General features: G+C 37.2%; 1 protein-coding gene across 1 annotated transcript in view; it reads right to left on the reverse strand.

The window, feature by feature from the left end:
- Window positions 1-19226, reverse strand: part of ENTREP2 (endosomal transmembrane epsin interactor 2) — a gene marked incomplete at its 3' end in the record, with an annotated part of 46926 nt that extends 27700 nt beyond the window's left edge. The window contains exons 1-2 of the mRNA XM_080626180.1: window positions 19116-19226; window positions 9186-9317 (exon numbers count right to left, since the gene is read on the reverse strand). Coding sequence (XP_080482306.1) covers window positions 9186-9317; window positions 19116-19214 — 231 coding nt within the window. The 5' untranslated portion in view covers window positions 19215-19226. The remainder of the gene's footprint in view (window positions 1-9185; window positions 9318-19115) is intronic.
- Between the last annotated feature and the right edge of the window lie 790 nt (window positions 19227-20016).

Genomic DNA, 20016 nt, shown 5'->3' on the forward strand with positions numbered 1-20016 from the left:
CTTCTTGGCCAGCCCATCAGCCAGGCAAATAATGAATCAACAGCATCAACAACAAAATACCGGAAGGGCCAATCTCTAACTCACATACAGAAGGTAATACAGAGAACTCGCTCAAATACAAGGTCATACAGACCCACTTAGATCATTCAAATGGAGGCAAACAGGCAAGCAAATCCCTAGAGATGCAATTAGTTAACAGTGGCACATAAAGAGATTAAGATCCTGCATGTTCTGGTTTCCATATGTAAACCTAGGTAAAGAATACCAAGGCAGAGACAAGACCTAGGGCAGAAATACAATTATTTCCTGGGAATAGGAAACTCCATTTATTGCTAACTACAGCCCTTTAGAACCAAAAGATTTAGCTCATCTTAATGCGCAACTTAATACAATTTATAATAAATGATAAAATCTACACCACCCAAGTCCTGGAAGGCAGACACAGGGACTGTGAGAATGAAGACCTTGGGCCTATAGGAGAGGATCTGGTTCGAGACCATCTTAAGAACCTGAACGTACACAAGTCCATGGGACCTGATGAAATCCATCTGCGGGTCCTGAAGGAGCTGGCAAATGAAGTCGCTAAGCCACTGGACACCATATTTGAAAAATCATGGCAGTCAGGTGAAGTTCCCGATGACTGGAAAAAGGGAAATATAACCCCCATTTTCAAGAAGGGGAAAATGGATGACCCAGGGAATTACAGACCAGTCAGTTTCACCTCTGTGCCTGGCAAACTCTTGGAGCAGATTCTCCTGGAAGACATGCTAAGGCACATGAAAAACAAGGAGGTGCTTGGTGACAGCCAGCATGGCTTCACTAAGGGGAAATCCTGCCTGACCAATTTGGTGGCCTTCTATGATGGGGCTACGGAACTCATGGACAAGCAGCTGAAGTCATCTACCTGGACTTGTGCAAAGCGTTCGACACTGTCCCACATGACATCCTTGTCTCTAAATTGGAGAGACATCAATTTGATGGGTGGACCACTTGGTGGATAAAGAACTGGCTGGGTGACCGCACGCAAAGAATTGTAGTCAATGGCTCCATGTCCGGCTGGAGACCGGTAACGAGTGGTGTCCCTCAGGGATTGGTGTTGGGACCGGTCTTGTTCAACATCTTTGTCGGTGACATGGACAGGGGGATTGAGTGCGCCCTCAGCAAGTTGGCTGATGACACCAAGCTGTGTGGTTCGGTTGATACGCTGGAGGGAAGGGATGCCATCCAGAAGGACCTCGACATGCTTATGAGGTGGGCTGATGAAGTTTAACTATGCCAAGTGCAAGGTCCTACACCTGGGTTGGAGCAATTCCAGGCACAGCTACACGTTGGGCAGAGAAGAGATTCAGAGCAGCCCTGCAGAGAAGGACTTGGGGGTGTTGGTCGATGAGAAAATGAACATGAGCTGGCAGTGTGCGCTCGCAGCCCAGAAAGCCAACTGTATCCTGGGCTGCATCAAGAGGAGCGTGACCAGCAGGTCGAAGGAGGTGATCCTGCCCCACTACTCTGCTCTCGTGACACCTCACTTGGAGTATTGTGTGCAGTTCTGGTGTCCTCAACGTAAAAAGGACATGGAACTGTTGGAACAAGTCCAGAGGAGGGCCACAAGGATGATCAGGGGACTGGAGCACCTCCCGTATGAAGACAGGCTGAGAAAGTTGGGGCTGTTCAGCCTGGAGAAGAGAAGGCTGTGTGGAGACCTCATAGCAGCCTTCCAGTATCTGAAGGGGGCCTACAAGGATGCTGGGGAGGGACTATTCATCACGGACTGTAGTGACAGGACAAGGGGTAACGGGTTCAAACTTAAACAGGGGAAGTTTAGATTGGATCTAAGGAAGAAATTCTTTACTGTGAGGGTGGTGAGGCACTGGAATGGGTTGCCCAGGGAGGCTGTGAATGCTCCATCCCTGGTGGTGTTCAAGGCCAGGCTGGACAGAGCCTTGGGTGACGTGGTTTAGTGTGAGGTGTCCCTGCGCATGGCAGGAGGGCTGGAACTAGATGATCTTCAGGTCCTTTCCAACCCTAACTATTCTATGATTCTATAAATCAGGATCCAAAGAGTCTTTAAGACCTTCATACAACTTACATGCCTCAGATAGGCTCAACATCATGATGGATATTTCTTTGATCTGTTCCTAAAGATCCCACAGCTTTATCCCACTATTCCAACATTTATCTTAACCATTAGCATCCTTCTTACATCCATCCCACAGTTGCAAAGCATTGCTCCTTCTCTTCCATAGCTTTTGAGAACAGGCTCTTATACAGAAGACTTTCATACCTTTAAAGTCTATTATCATGCTTGAAATCTTTTCCTCCTTTACTGCATGACATATACCCCATTCCTCCAGTGCTCAGCTGAGACCAATTTCCTAGGCCTCTGATGAAATATAAAACTGGAACACTACCAATTTGCTCTAATCATGAGGCATATTAATATTCCTTTATCTTAGTAAACAAAGTTACAACTGAATTACTTTCTTCTATTGGCTGCCTTCTAGAACCAGCTGTAGAAAACCCATATTAGTTAACCAAAGCTGAAATCCAGCTGTAATACATGTAATAATACATGCGTTTGACATTAACAGCAAAAACTCAATGTAATTTTAGGTCTGGAGGGGAACATGACTTACAGCAGCCTGCATATGCAAACAGGAAGGAATGTGAATTCCTAAAGAGCTTTGCTTCCATATATACAACATCTCCAAACTCCTAGCTATGAAAATCACTATAACACATTAACCTTCAGAATGAGTATTCATACACCCTTTATTCATCAAATACATAAAGCACCAAGTCAAGTCCAGAAAGTTTCTCTGAAACTTTCTTTCAATATGTAACCACCTGCCTCAAACTGTTTGGTAAGGGCTTAGGACAAGTTATAATGGTCACACCAAAGGACTTTAGGTGTAAGGTAAATAAAATTATATGCTTCACGTTAATTGTTATTTGGGAAAAAACACCAATAGCCTTGCTTAATTAGACTTGTTTTACCAAACTATTGCAGGATCTCCCTAAATCCTTTGCCATACCCTCTAAATACAGATTAAAATTCAAGCCAAAAAACCCCAAGAATCTTCATAACTCAGGTGCAGACTTTGGAAAATATTTGATCACTCCCTTGCCTCTTCATATCATTACAATCAACTGTACTGTCAATTAAGTTACACGTGTGAATGTCAAATCAGGAAATTTAACATTCAATACAGACACACAACACAGATATAGCAGTATTACCACACAATATTCATTCTTTGTGTCAAATATTATATAGAAAATTATCCAGCTGTGCTGCTTACACATATTTGAGAAACTGTATTTAAACCTATTTTGCTCTAAAAAGAAACGAAGTACAGATCAATGCTTCCTGTCCCCACTTCTGTCTCCACACCTATTTACAAAACAGAAATTCATTATTTTTTGTGAAATGTGTAACTTATGTCCATATTACCAAAAATGTAAGTTATACAGCACAAACCCAGTATTGAAGAGTTCTAACTTGTGCAACATTATTGAACTAGTAACTCTTTACAACACACTCACATTTGGCTGGCTCAATAGATTGTTTTCCTGTGGAAGTAAGAGGTTCATAGTCTTTGAGGCTCTTAAGTCCTTTGCACTTCTGAAAGCTTAGTCAATATACAATAAAAGGAGTAAAATAAGCTTGCTGATGTGTGAAAAGAACACTACAATCAGTAGCCTTGAGCACATGGATCTACACGTCTAGGCTGATCAAGGGCTAAAACTAGCTTCAGTTCTGCAATTCTGTGAAGATGACTTTTTTCCTCCTTGATTGACTCCAATTATGATGCTTATTTTCCTATACTACCGCAACCTGAAAAGAGATAGTGAGCAGTAAAGCTTTTTCACCCATGAAATTAGTGTCTGTGTACCTCTTTTATTCGTGAATTCAAGGACAACCCTTTTATAACTCTAATTATAACTTCAGTTGTTCTGACTGGGTATGTCTGAAAAACACTAGAAAAAATAGCTGCTCCAATACTTTTTGCTTTTTCTTTGCTTACCAAGAGCCAGTTCTGAACCATACAGGTCTCAAGTGCACATTGAGCTGTTAATGGAGAAATGGTCAGTGCTTCATAAAATAGATGTAAGTTATGGAAGTACAATACAGTACACTATTTTACATGTATCTAAAATATTTACTGTAATTTAAAGGAAGCAGTGCACAGCTGCTACTTATGAAAAACGAATTCAAAAAGGTCTTCCCTGCTTGGAAGCGAGTTTGTGTATTTCTCATCAACTCAGGTGTCTATATTAAATTTAGTACTGGAGATAATATTAGTTAGTGACTCCTGAAAGACTCAGGTTCCATAAAATGACTGGCCAGATATGTAATGAACAGATTCCAGTCATTCAAAAAGGCAGATTTTCAGCCATGTGAGGAGCTCACAACTGTGTTCATTCATTGAGTAAGCTAGGAACAGAAAACATTCATGAGGAAGGAAAAGCATGAGCACACTATGCCTGTTATACCATTGTTATCTAGAACTTTTGAACACCTGTAGTTCAATTATTCAGACTACAAAGCACACACAGAAAAGCTCTATTTTTCATGGTACCTAGTATGGTAAATACTTCCTGAGCAAAGAAGATACTTTCAGTTACCTGAAATGACTCCACCATTTAAAAACTCTCATACGAAATAATTTATTCTATACTGAGCTTTATCCAATATCCAAGTAGATTATAAAGTCTTTAGGTAAGTCATTCAGCAGAATTAAGTAGTCTGTATTTGATCATGTATCAAATCTGAGGAAAGCCCATTCTCATAACTCTAAAGAATATGTTAGGAGTCATCCTCCTCTGTTTTGCAAGTGAAAGCATGTTCTTCTGAATGGAAAAAAAATAAATTAAAACATGCGTGGATTTGGTCATCAGGAAATTCAGTAACAATAAATTTGGATTCAAAGGAGAAGAAAGATTCACAGAAGAAGACTGCAAGAACCCCAAGTTACATAAATCTCTAATAATGATGCCTAGCTTACAAACTAATGAATGGAATCAGTAACCTGAAAAAGACATTTACTATTTACTTTGTATTTTAGCAGCTCCAAAACAAATATTTCTGCTGAAAATAGAGGGGGAAATCAGTTTTTTTCTGAGCCAGCACAGTCACAAAAACATTCTACACAAGCACTTCAAGTAAAGTAGGAAACAATTATTTAAATAGCAAATTCATAAATTAGCATACATGACCACAAGTATTCCGGGCTGTGTTAGCTGTTGAAATTGTTAAAAATACCCTACTGGATCATTACTAAACCAAAGCAGTATAACATTCTCCTCCTACATGCAAATATCAGACAGTAATAAAGCATTACAAATTAATTCAAACTAAATACCTAGCTTCATCTTCTCAAAATACAATCTCAAAAAGATAAGCTTTGTTGCATGTATGTCTTTCATAAATTCAGGATATTCTGAGTTTAGAAAGAAGGAATAATTTTTGCAAATGAAAATTGTGAGGAAAATTCAGTCCTTGTACTTTAATTAACATTTACAAGAAGAAATTTTAAGGAACTGAGTTCATCTACAAATCAACACATTCAGGTCACACACTATGCCAGCATTTCATGCTCATTCAGAGGTAACACTGTTAAAAAAAGGCATTTCATTTGTACTGTTCTCATATTGGAAAAGACTTTTTATGTTGCCTGAAGTATAATCAGCAGCATAACTCAGAGATTATTTCATTTTCTGTTTGTTTACATACTTGTGTGTGTGTGTGTAAAAAAGATTTACCCTCTTGCATTTTTTCTGGTTTTACCTGAATAAAAGCCAGCTTGCACAGCATTAGGAGACGAGTGAGATTCAGTTGAAGTAGTTAACTAAACTGTCTGGCTGTTTTATGCAATACACTGCTTTTAAATTTCTCCAGCGGAGCTTCAGCTCTTTATAGTTAATTCAAGCCTACTCATAACAGGTTTGTGCTCCTGTCCTGTTTCACGGTCCTGTTAGTAGTCTACAAACCCTGACATCTTTGGCCATAAACTTCTCCTTTATGCATTAGAATCACTCCTCTCTTGTTTGGACAGAAGGTATGAAGAGCAAAATGAGTTCAACTGAAGACTCTCAGAAAGTGAAAAAATACTCAATTGCTTCCAAGCACAAGGTAACATAATGTTACAAAGTGTTATTTGCACAAGATCTATTGGTTCTGGCAAACAATTTATCTTAAGTGACTGTTTCTCAGATAATTAAATAATAAGCCTTTTATGTTTTACCCAAGAGATTTCATACGCTTGACCTTTTAAGATTTTAAAATGTCAGGTTCAGTAAGATTCCATTAATTTTAAGGTAAGGCATTCTAGATATCAAATAAAGTTTACTTTCTTTTTTTTGCCATAGCTTCATGGCTTCAGCTCATATTTGTCTTTTAGGAATTTCATTGTACATAAAAAAGTTATCTTTTTACTGTGAGAATAATGTTCTCTCTTCCTCTTCAATTAATTTTGTAAGACAAAAGTCTGTATAAGACTTAAGTAGTAGAGGACAAATATCTTCTAATATAATCATCCCATAAAAATAATTTTTTCTAAAATCATTACATATTAAAAGGAATATCCTGAGGCAAATTTCCTTGTATAACCTACAAAATGTTATACATAAAGGTGTATAAACTTAACTCTGATACCCTACACTTTCTCTCCCTTTGGCTCCCGAAACAAGCCCAATTGAGCTTTTGGTACTACAACATCTGATCTCTTAAAATCACACTGTAGTTGTTAATTACAATTACAAAAGGTGAGCCTTATCACTATCAGTTGCTTACCTAATGAGCTGTGATCTTTTTTTCTTATGGGCTTAGTAGAATGCTGTTCTTAAATTTACAGCCAGGAATACAGAGCTCTCAAAGCCAAAGAGAAAGCAAGTGTAGAATTAAAACTGAAAAAGATTTAAGAAACTTTCTGAAAAAGCTATTTTCTTAACTACCTTCTCCTGAATAAAAAAACACTAAACAAGCTTAATTAAAGCCGCACTCCTATTCATAGGAACTCCAGTACTCAATCAGTCCTCTGCCAGTACAAGAAGATACGTCATCAATTTCTTTTATAAAAGACTGAGTTTTGTTTTAAAGGAAATAATTTGCCTTCTACTCCAATTGCTGTATTGGTCAGAAACCTTACCCTAATTACCAGCATATGTCACTTCTACTTGCTTTATATGCTGACAATGTCGTCAAAGATGAACAGTTCTTTTCCCTCACATTAAAGTTTACATTACTAACATTTTAACAGCAAGCAACCATATGCTCCCTCCATCTTTACTTTCACAGGATCCTCAACTCAGCTTTTTCTATAAAACAGGTTCATATTTTTGCATGTCGTAAATTGAAGAATGAGAACTTATTTTCCGTTGTTACCTTCTTGTAACACATTTCACAAACTGCACCACTGAATAGTCCTGAATTTAGCATTCCAAGTAGCACTTAATTACTATTTTTGATCAGCAATGTCAAGTTATGCTTCCTTTCCACTTATTAAATTCCTGCTAGCCAGTAAGCTTTTACTCCCAGTCCCCTTTACCATCCTCATTAAAACCTGAGACAAAGGTCTTACTTAATTTGAGGGCCATATTAAATTGTTTTAATTTCTACCTGATCCTTATTACTTTGTTGTTGTTCTTTTTTTTTTTCTTTTCCTTAACAAAGCTGAAGAACTTTTACTTATTATGTATCTTTTCCAGGATTTCTAACTGTTCTGAACTTTAAAATGCAGTTTCAAATATCAATGTAACAGCATTTTCAGGCCTCAAATTACCGTCTAAATCTCTAAGATCCTTCTCACATTAATTTTCACTACTTTATTATATTCTATTAAACTTATTAAAATACATTCTTTGAAATTGAGAGCCACAGATACAGAGTTAGTTCTGTTGATCATTAAATTAAACCTAAAATGAATCACTTATCTGTCTCCTAACCTAAGGTTCTTTTCTTTCATGGATTCCTTACCATCTTCCAAACCAATCTAACACCATGTCTTGCTAGTTTGGTAACAATGAAGTGAAACCATGATGTGGACAATTTAACTGGGATATAACTCGCTCATACAATATTCTTAATATTTGCTCTCAACTTTTTATCTAGGTACTTCTAACAAAATGCGACAAGATTGAAATATCTTACAATATTGCAGGGCATTCTGTAAGAATGTCCCTGGAATTATGCCAAAAGAACACTTACTATTCTCTTCCAAAGCAAGTTCCATCTGAAAACTGCTAATATTTTTTGTTAACAGTACATCATAAAACACTTCATGATTCTGCTAATACTTCATGTTTCTCTGCAGTCTACCATAACATTACTAAACAATGTCAGCCACCACACCTTTGATTCTAGCTTTCTTGAACAGCAACATCAAAGACGCCTGTTCTTATATCCTCCAGCACCAGCCATTGAATCATAGAATGGTTAGGGTTGGAATTTAAGATTATATAGCTCCAATCGCCCTGCCATGGGCAGGGACACCTCCTACTAGACCAGGTTCCTCAAAGCCCTGCCCAACCCGGCCTTCAACACTGCCAAGGATGGAACATCCACAACTTCCTTGGACAGCCTGTTCCAGTGCCTCATCACTCTCATAGTAAAGAATTTCTTCCTTATATCTAACCTGAATCTCCCCTGTATAAGCTTGAACCCATTCCTCCTTGTCCTACCACTACAGTCCCTGATGAGGAGTGCCTCTCCAGCATCCTCATGGGCCCCTTCAGATACTGGAAAGCTGCCATGAGGTCATGCAGCTTCCCTTTTCCAGGCTGAACAGCCCCAGTTTTCTCAGCCTATCTTCATACGGGAGGTGCTCCACTCCCAATCATCTTCATGGACCCCCTCTGGACTTCCTCCAACAGTTCCATGTCTTTCTTATGCTGAGGTCACACTTCTTTTGATACAGCCCAAATGTAACCTCATAACCAAATGCAACTCTGTTCCTTAAATAACTGCTAACAAAACAGTTACCTATATAAATAAAGATATTGAGTGTGTAACATAAAACCATTTTCATGCATAAAAGCACTAAATTCTGTCAAATGAAGATTTTTTTCTCATGTAAGAGTGCACAAACAGCGAGAACACTAGCTACTCCTCCTCTCATCACACACTTCTGTCTTGCTAAGAGGTCACTACTTAAAACCAAAATAAACTATTAATTCTCATAACACACCTTTAGAGTCAGCCTCACAACATTACACTCCTGCAGAGGGTTCAGTTTCAGCGTTTCTCCCAGGTTACTGCAGCCTGATGTTTGATGCTGCATTTCACAACAAACACAGACACCATCACTGTCAAATTTAATCTGTGGAATTAAAAAAGAAAAAGTCAGAGAAAGTATAAATCACCAGAAATACACTTAAGACTCTTCCCAAAAGTTATATTTACAGTTGAGACAATAGTGACTACTAAATGCAAAATTAAAATCTCTATGCAGAAACCCCTGAAGCAGAATGTCTTCCGTTGACTAATACAAGCTATAAAACCAGGTAAACTGCAGAAAGAGGATACAATACCAGAGTGTTACCTTTTATGCATCTTTCTGAAAAAAATTTATTTTCCAGGGGCAGATGAAACCAGGGTAACTCAACCGAATAAACATCAAATCATACCCAATGGGAAAAGACAAAAAATAATAGAAAAAAGGAAGAAAATACATGAAGCAGTCATGATCACAAATATAATTTATGCTTACAAATATACATGGAAAAATAAGTATGAAAGAAACCATGGCACATATCTGAGAAAAGAAAACACAGTATGAAGAAAAAGTGCAGGAAGTAAGAGGTACATTTAATCTCATATATATTTTTACTTCGGTAAAGTTTTGCTCTCTTTTCCTATGTTCAGTTTGTCTTGAACACAATAAGCATTCAATGTTTTTACACTGCAAAAAGCATTATGTATTGCCTTCTTCGAAGACTTGCATTAAAGCATGTCTTGCTAAGAATACCAAACCCTGATCATTCTCAAAAAGTAAATTAAAAGTATCTATGTGTGATTCTAAAATAATCCCATTCAACTCAAAATATTCATTAAACTGATTCTGACTTCCTCATTTAAAACCACCAACAAACCAACCCTCCAAAACAATACCCACAGAAATGTTTTTTTTTTCCCCACTTATTTACAATAAAGACTTCTTTTTTAAGCAAAAAATTAACCCTGTACATGCTTTTACCTAGCTTGTTAATGTGAACTGTCATTGCGTGAGGCATTTCTATGTGTTTTCCATTCCCATTTTTGCAGGTTATTTAAAGTGCTAACAATGGGATACAATACTTCACTTCTCCAGGTCATTAGCTGCAATCCAATCTGGGTTAGAACTAGAAAAGTAATTAGTATCACATACAAATGCAAGTTCCTTGAACTATAAGTTTAAAAATACCAGATCCCAGGTTTCTGTTCCAATAATCAGTGTTAGGAATGATATTAATGAGAAACTTCCCTGGCTTTCCACGTGAAGTATAAAAGGTTCAATGTACCATTCAGGTATACTCAAAGTAAAGACAGAAACAGAGTGGCTTGATGGCGAGAGCTCTGAATCACCATGTTATTTACTCTTTTACATTAAAAAAAATTCCAGGCGCAAAACCACAAAAATGCTACTTTAATTCAAATTCTTTCCTCAGATGTAGCCAATTTCCTGAACAAAAATAGATTGCAGCACTCCTTGTAGAATTACCTTGTATAGCCTTACATGTAGAATAATTTCAACAGATTTTTTTCTTACTGCTTAAGACCTTGAAGAATGTTTAAATTGTTCATATAATCTTAACAGCTATGTATCTCAATACACATAATTTTTAGTGTGATCCATATCGGGCTTATCTAGTACTCTCTTACATGCTGGTGTCCAGAACAGTGCCTTGAAGATCAGAAATAAGACTCTGTTAAAAAAACATAATAAAATTCACCAGATGAGATGCAGAGGAATGAATGCTTGCCATGATGAAGGCATGCTCAGGGCAGGATGCTATCTCAGTAGGCTTCAATTCTTGAGACTTCAGACTGCCCTCTAGCCAGCACAATTTGTAAAAGACTTAAAAAAAAATCTGGGTCTTTAAATTACACCATTTCCCATATACTCAAAGGCAGCACTGGAGATAATTGTCTGCAGCAACTCACAGAGAGGGGTCATACCCTAAGCCACAGACACTGTAAAAGAAATAAAGAAAAAAAAATAATAGTTCCAACACCTTTATAATAGTTGCATTGTTTATTTTTAATTAGCATACAACTTAGTTCACAAGGCTGGTGTAACAGTTTCAGACAATGGGTTTTTTTTTCAATTCCTGTAATCTTTTAATACTCTCTTTTAAAAAGTGAAAGATCAGACTAAACCCAACTACACGGTTTATGATCGGATAGCCTCAGCTCGTCAAATCAATGGAAAACACAAACCACTAAATGCCACTGGGGAAGTCTTGCTCCTGACTCTCTCTGGAAATGGTTTCAACTGTTCAATAAATGTTACAGACAAAGTTCAAAACTTACACTTTGAATTTAGAGCTGTGTTAAATTCAGTGGCCAAATGCTACAGCACACCTGCTATAATAGCACCAGGCATACAGTAAATCAATGTAGTCTTCAGCTGCTAAAAGTTTTTATACTGACAGACTTCAAATTTCTACTGCAAGATCATTTATTCCTCTTGATTTATGCTGCCCCAGTTCAGTGAAAGATGGACACTGACTCATGATGGCATTTCTAATATGAAATACAGATCCTGAGTCTACTTTTATCTCATGTAATGAACAGGTGTCACAGAAATAAGGCTGAAAAGGCCTGGTCAAGATTCCCAATCTATGAGAGATCCTCGATTAATTCTGAAAGATGTTCCATAACTTGGTTCTGCTCAATAACTCTCCCTTTAATTCAATTCTTAAAAACAGCTAAGAGAGAATTGTTTACATGAAAGTTCCTGCAGAACATCAGAACATCTTAACAGTCACAGCATATTCAAAAGCACCTAAGATTTGCAACCAGACTGCAAAACAAAACCCTATTTTCATCTTAGGCATATGTTTTTGGAGAGCTTTTAACAATTTGCCCTATTGTGCACTTTTTCCTCCAAATGGTTTTGAAGTGACATCCTTGCTAACATGCTTTTGTAATGAGGAACAGTACAAAAGACTGAGCATGTCATTACATTCCTGCTTTCAACAATAGAGCAGGAAAGCAGTTTTGAGCCCTCATGCTCTACTGCTGCCTCACACTATTGCAGATAGGGTAAAGAACTCATACAGCTACCCTGTGACCTAAACAGTGTCAAAACTACCTTTACTTTTTTTTTTTTTTTTTTGTGAGTAGTTTATTTTTAGTCTATATCAGACCTCAAATGTCATTCACTGTGTGGCTTCATAAATATAGAGAGGAGAAGAAACAACAGAGCTACACTGGCACTAAGAAAGAAGCTGGGATTGCTCCTTCCAGCTGCAGGGCTAACATTTAGCCAGCCTCAGATACAATTAATTTAGCAGTGCCTCCAAAACTGCTCTTTCTCCTGTGCTTACATCTTTTTGGTTGGCAGAGCTCAAGAGTGAAGCATCCCTCATTTCATCCCCTGCACATACTCTCCATCATCCTATATGTATATATTTGCTTTCCACTTTGTTATTCTTACTTATACTAGTAAGAACAGTCAGTAATCACAGTACAGTTTGTGAACCTTCATATTTATCACAGTTTCACAGTACTTCCGTCATCCTGACTTCAAACAACAGTCTGAGTTGCCTATATGCATAAATTGTCTTTAGAGTTTATTTTGGCTTGCCAAAAATCAGTACTGTTACTTCAAAAGTGATAAAAACCATTAACATCTGCCTTTATGTAGCAAAGGATCAAGAAAGCAAAGGATCCTCGAACAAAGCAAAAAGAGACTTTCAAACTTACTAAAAATACATACATGCACACACACAGAGGCCCCTATGTTACAATAAAGTAACAAAAATGTGCACAGAGCAGACTTTTTTTCATTTGTTTCAATTCACCAAATTCTAAGTATTAAAGGTATCTTAGCAAAGAAGAAATTACTACTGAGTAATTCAAAACAAGGCAGTGAAGTACAAGAAAACCTCACGGATATGATTATGGGAAGGAGCTTATAGCATTATAGCAGCTTACACAAAGAGAAAGAGCAGGAGGATCCAGTAAGGAATAAAGTTGAGTGGTAGGGAAATAGCAAGAAAAAAAAACAGCAGGTGAATAAGAATTTAAAAAAATACATATATTTTCCTGGAATTTTAAAAATTGTTTTTCAATATGCACAGAACTGAACGTAGCTGCAGCATAAAATGGAATACAAAAGAAACCTCAGTTCTGGAATGGGGCTATGCCATTCATCTCTATGTGATAGACAACTTCTCTGAATAAGCAGCTGTAAAATTGACTAAAACTAGAACATTTATTTTTAAATTAATAAGTGACATACAATAAGACACGGTACACACCTAGTAAAGACAAATAAAGACTAAGAAATAAGACATCACTAACAAAATCCTGTCTTGTGTATAGAATATAAACTAAACTATACAAATTGCTCTATCCACATGTTAAGCAAAAGCTTTAGAGATTAATTTTTTAATTTTTTTCAGACAGACATTTGTAAGACTGAAACGTTGTTTCTCATACCACATTAAGGAACAGCTTGAATGTGTAACTGCTCTGTACACATCCTACTCTCATGGACTGAAAGCAGTGTCTGGCAGTTTTGGCAGCTGATCTACAGCTAACTATGGGGAACGAAAGTCCAATTAAAATTTCATAACAAGCCATTAACACTAGTGATGGTTTTTTGTTCCTCAGTGTTGTATATCGCTAAACTGCAGGATAAAGAGCACAAATATTAAATTCACAAATTACACATTCAAAATGCTAACATATGGTGAGTACATATTAACACAAATATATATTATGGAAGCTACAATAAATCCCCAGTGTTTAAAGCAAAATAAGACCTTTGTGTCTCATTCTTTTTCTTCAAAGAACTACTCTACGTGTAGAGAGCTTCTGAATTTAAACTCCACAATACAGTAGATACTGTTATCACTTTAAAGCCATACATACAGCACAAATGAGTTTGGCAGAAATACTACAAGTAAACAAATTTATTCTGAATTTGACTTTTGTACTGTACTGTGCTTGGAAATTTACTAGTATATTTTTGTCTGGTACTCTTACATAGGAAGTTAACTACATCTCAAACTGCCTGTCAACAACAGCTGGATTTTGACTCCTAGCCCTACATGGCTGTAAAGTAAATCTGTAACCTAGAAAGGCAATCAAAGGATTTAGAGCTCTCTGTACACCCAGTCCCATAGTGCACAGATCTACAACACTGAAGTGAGCCATCTAAGGCATTAAAATGAAATGTAAGTTTAGAATCTGGTATTTTCCCTTTCTGAGTGAAAAACAGTAATAAAATAACAAAATACATTCAACATGATATGAAATTCTGTCAAATCCTGTGCTTAAACATAAAGCAGCGTTCTTCACTACAGTACATCTCTCCCTGTTCTTCTACAGGAACAGACCTCTAGAATTTCACATACATGAGGACTTCAACATGGTAGTGTAACACATTCAAGTGCAAGCCCCTAGCCTGACTGAAATGTGATTTTGAATAAGCAAAATCTAAAACGTAAGGTCTGGGCAAAAGAAACTGTTGCTTTGTTGGGTTTTTTGTTTGTTTGTTTGTTTGGTAGGTTTTTGTTTTGGGGTTTTTTAATTATGGTCCAGCAGAGAGCCACAACGGACTTAAACTGCTCTCAGCTAGAAAAATCACACTGTGGCAAGGCTACTTAGCTCCTTCATGAAACTACATCATGGTCTGAAAATTAAAACTAGCAGTTTGAAAACTTGTTTTCTCTTCTTTTGCCAGCTCAGCATTTCACTAGTCCAGAGGTAAATTTGCACATTCCGTCTGCAGCAGGAACAAAAAGCTCAGGGAAGTACAAATGAAATCTAACTGTTGCCTTTTAATTTACTATCCAAGTACACTGGCTTTGAAAAATGGAAAACACCATTTGCAAGATTCTTGCTTAAGTGACAATCTTCATTAACCTGGATAAAAAAGCAAAGGCATCCTTCGAATTCTGCCACAAGAAAACAAATGCAGAAAGCACCTCCTCAGGAAGTTCCTATGTGCCCACCCACCAAATCTCTTAATCCCAAAATGCCTACCCCAAGGGCAAAGCCTACTTCTACCTGCGAACCCTCTGCCTAGCCACTGAAAGCATGCCCATGATACAACTCCCTTCCTTCACTGCTGATTAGAACAATACTGGAGAAGGCAAGATCATGGAGGGAAGAAGGGGGGCAAATACACAGTCAAAGAATCCAAGGCTATTTTAAAGTTCAGATCAAATGAGGTCCCGTCAAAATCACTGAAGTTAGGAGATTTTGGAATAACATAAACTTCCAAGCAGAAAACACCCAAAAAAAATGAAACACAACTTCTTCAAAAAAGCTAATGGGGGGGAAGAGAAATCCTTCCTGAATCAGCACATTTTTTTTTTTTTTTTCCTTTTCTAAATGCCATCTTATCCAAAATCAATTTATTCCTTTCACTTTCCATCAGTGGTCTGAGAATGTAACTTCACAGCTCTGTCACTGCTTACTTCTGCAGCAGTAGTTTTCCTATTAGAGGTGGTGAGTCCAACTAAAATTGAAGAAGAGACATGGGGTACATAACCAAAAGAAAGATCACTGAAGATAACATTTAAAAGAGCAAAAAGACTTCTGGTTGACTTGGGTCTTTTTCTTGGTAGTGAACATCTAACCACTGGCTACAGTCAGTGCTGTCTTTGTCTATGAATGTGCTAATTAAGCAGAATTTTGCTTATATCAACTTTCTGTTCCCGGGTTCAGCTGTAACAGTTATTTTTCTCCTTCTTAGTAGATGGTGCAGAGCTTTGTTTTCAACTTTAGCCTGAGAACAGTGCTGATAACACTGAAGTTTTTAGTTGTTGCTAAGTAATGCTTACTCCAATCAAGGACTTTTCAGTCTCATGCTCTGCCAGTGAGGAGGGGCACAGGAAGCCAGGAAGAAGCAGAGACAGGACACCTGACTAGCCAAAGGGGTATTCACACAAACTAGCCAAAGAGGTATTCCATACCATAGCAGGTCATGCCCAGTATATAAACTGGGAGCAGCTACCCAGAAGGCCCAGATCACTGCTCAGGTCAGGCTGGGTATTGGTTGGCTGGCTGTGAGCAGTTGTACTGTGCATCACTTGTGTTTGGTGGTTGGTTTTTTTTTTTCCCATTTTAGTTTTATATTCTCTCCCCTTGTTATTTCCCTTATCATTATTATTATTGGTTGTTTTGTGTTATACCTTAGTTACTGGACTGTTCTTATCTCAACCCGTGGGATTTATATTCTTTCAATTCTTCTTCCCATTCCTCTGGCAGCGGGGCAGGGGGGTGGAGAAGAGGGAGGAGTGACTGAGCAGCTGCGTGGTTCTGAGTTACCAGCTGGGCTTAAACCATGACACCAACAATGCCACTTCACTGATTGTCATTAACTTGATTTTCTTCCTTTTGTCCTACAGCTCTACTATAGCTTGTATTAGGAGAAAATGCTCCCTTCAATTAGTCTGAGTCTTTCTGCTTGGTGCAAAGGCATATGAGGAATCCTAACTGATACATTATCACAATACATCCCAGAACAGAGATCATATACAGCTAGGTGTGTTATTAAATGATAAATGCTGTCAACATGTTCAAACATAGACTCCAAAAAGCACATACATAATTACAGTTATCAGTAGTCTGAGTAGGCAACTCAGATTTTTAGGCTTAGAGATTTTTCAGTAGCCTTTGTTGAGTAGCCATGTTTTCTAATGGCTGTCTAAAAGCAACTAGAAAAGCAGACACACACACAGAGCAACACCCATGCATGCACTAAGCTGCAACAACACCAATGGCACTGTTCTTACTACATGCATTCTTCTCCATCTGAGACAGAATTCGGTGTTTAAATTCTATTCACCTGGCCTACTGGACATCTGTCAAAACCGTGTCAGTACTGACACTGGTTACTACTGAGTCAGGGGTGAAAGACTTAACACAGAAGTACAAATGGATCCCCTCAGACATATATACACATATACACATTTTTTTTTTCATTTATTACTATAGTTAATTAAATGTCAAACCCAGTAAGTAGTTAAGAACATGTTGGTTCTGAAAAAATTTGTGTCATACAATACAGAAATTCTAGGGGATTTTGTCAACTAATCAACCAACGAGCCATTGAGCAAGGAAGAGGTAAATTCACATTTCCAAAACTCCAGTCTTCCTTCCTTTACTTTTCTTTAGGGTTTTGATACTATCCTACATGAGAGATGTGGCAAGATGGTATTGCTTGAGAACACAGAACATGACGCAGCAACCAGCGGAGCATGATGTCTAGATATAGGCCTAAGATATTCATTACAATGACACTCCAGGTCAAAATACTATGCAGCGTTCGAAAATTCTAGCAGATAGGTCACAGAATATAGTTATGTAGTTGCATTGTATAGTTAGGAAAGTTTGTTGCATGTAAGTTACGTAGTTGCACTGTAAAGTTAGGAAATTCATTCTGAAAGACTATTCTTTCTTCTATGCAGATACAAAGCCATTTTTGTAAATCTTCATGGAAGTCCTGATATCAAAACAGTCCCTCAAAGTAACTTCTAAATAGTCCTAATATCAAAGCAAGGATCTCAAATTAGTAAGACTCACTTCAAGGATCTTCCACAAAAAATACTTATGATACTTCTTTTTTTGTGTGGAAAAAAACCACAAACCACCACCAAAAAAAACCCCAACAAACCCCCCAATAAAAAAAGCTAGCTTCCCATAGCACTCCAAAGCACAGCATGATACATCTTATAAGGTTTTTTTAGAGTTGATTTTTCCAGCTCTGCAACAGAATGCCTACTCCCCATCAAAATGAGAGCCAAAAACTTTATCAAGAGTTTCCCAGATGAAATACTTTATAGGGAAACCCTCCCTTCCTGTCTTTGGGTCACTGCTGGTTTACCACTATCTGGCTCCATCTATCTGATTCTATAAAGCCTTTACCCAATCATACCTCAAAATCACAAGCACTGCAGAAAGCTTAGCAGACTACCTAAGCTTTTCCAGACTACCTAATTGCTGGAGCTGCAGATACAACCTTCTGAAACAGGATGAGTTACGTGAAAACTAAACACAGGCTTAAAAGCTGACTAAACACATGAAGCCATAGGACAAGTCAGGCCCAAATGGTTTCCTGTTCTGTATTTTTCATGTGCCTTTCAAAATATTTACGAAAACATTTTATATTATTTTAACTTGTTTTTATTAAATATATGGTGTACAAACAGAAGCCTGAAGGATTTTACTGGGCAGGGAGAGACAACTGTTTTGTTATATACTTAGTGGGAGAGATTTCAGACACAGAATTTAGTTTTGTAGACATTTTCACAGGTTTCGGTGTCTTAAACATATACTTAAGAAAACATGTTCTTAAGTGTTAAGAACATGTTATTTTTTCCTGAGATACTAACAAAGACTTCAGATATACTGTACCTCTTAAAAATTTAGAATATGCCAGATCATGATAATTTTTAGCATTTTGTATTTTATTTAACATAAGTAACATACATTTGCTTTGGAAATTAAAATAAAAAAAGAACTAATCTAGGTTGGCAAATAAAATATTAACATCCACATACCAAAATATTATTTTCAGTACATCTTTGAAATATATTGGCTAAGGACCTATTGAATGAAATCCTGATACTGCTGACATCAAGTGGAAATCACTGCATTGCTTTGATGTAGCCTGTATTCTGCCTATTTGGTTGAAGTGTCATTTGTACCATGACACTAAGCAGGAAGGTGTTCTAATATTAAAATTTACTTTTTAAAGTGACAAAACACTGTGAACACATTAGCACTTTTAACTCTCAAACTTTTCCCAACATGATTTTTCATGCTGTAATGTCTATAGATGGCTGTACTAAACACATACTGTTTTGAAAACTAAAGGAATATGTGTGAAAAACCTAAACAAATGAAAAACAAAAATCCATTGACCTTTATAAGAGACTTGTTTTCCATTACTCACCAACTGACATCCTTCCAGGGACTTTACCAGCTGAGCATTCTGACAAGAAAGAATGGAACCAGCCAAGTTCAGCATTACGCACACTGCAGACAGCAGCATGAAAAAGGTTATCTGGAAAAAGAAAAACCCAACAAAAAACCAAACAGCCTATTATTATTCACTGGAAGAGGCAAACAAGAAAAGCTATAATTTAGACATACAAGAACTTTCAACCTGTCATATAATGACAGGCTGGACATACATGGATGGTGACATTTATACTTTTTAAAGAAGAAAGAGTATTTAATCTGACAACACGCAGACTCTCACACTATAAGAGAAAGTTAAAGCAAAACTAGACTTGACTATCATCGATTTCCCTCCAGCCATTTTAAAATCATCCATTTATCTCTCACTTCTGTGACACACTCTTAAAATTTAATGGGCTTTATGAATGAGGATTATTAAGTAGTAAGACTTGAAAAAAGTATTTTTATAATCAAAAGTAGTCTTAAAAATTTAAAACCCTTCTGATGAGGATTTCAGTATCTTAACCAGGAAAAGTATTTGTGAATATCACATACTGTGAATTTGTACAAGTTGGGAAAAAGGGTGAATAAAATTCTGGATATATATAACTACCTAGTTTTTGAACAACGATTACAATTTGAACAGCATCTTCCATATCAACTACCTATTGTGTTAATTACTCGTTTAGCCTCTTTTCAAATTATGTTAAAACAGTCATTAACTTGATTGCATCATCTTAAATACCATTTTATTGCTTTAACTGTAAAAAACCCGGCCCAGTGTGGGCAGGCAGAAAGCTCAGTATGTAGGGAACTCAGTATATAGGGAAATAGATAGGCAAGAGCAGTAAGAGACCAAGAATAAACATGTGCTTAATATCTGGCCACCTTAA

Source organism: Psittacula echo (genome assembly GCF_963264785.1).
Source record: "Psittacula echo genome assembly, chromosome: 10".
NCBI lineage: Eukaryota > Metazoa > Chordata > Aves > Psittaciformes > Psittacidae > Psittacula > Psittacula echo.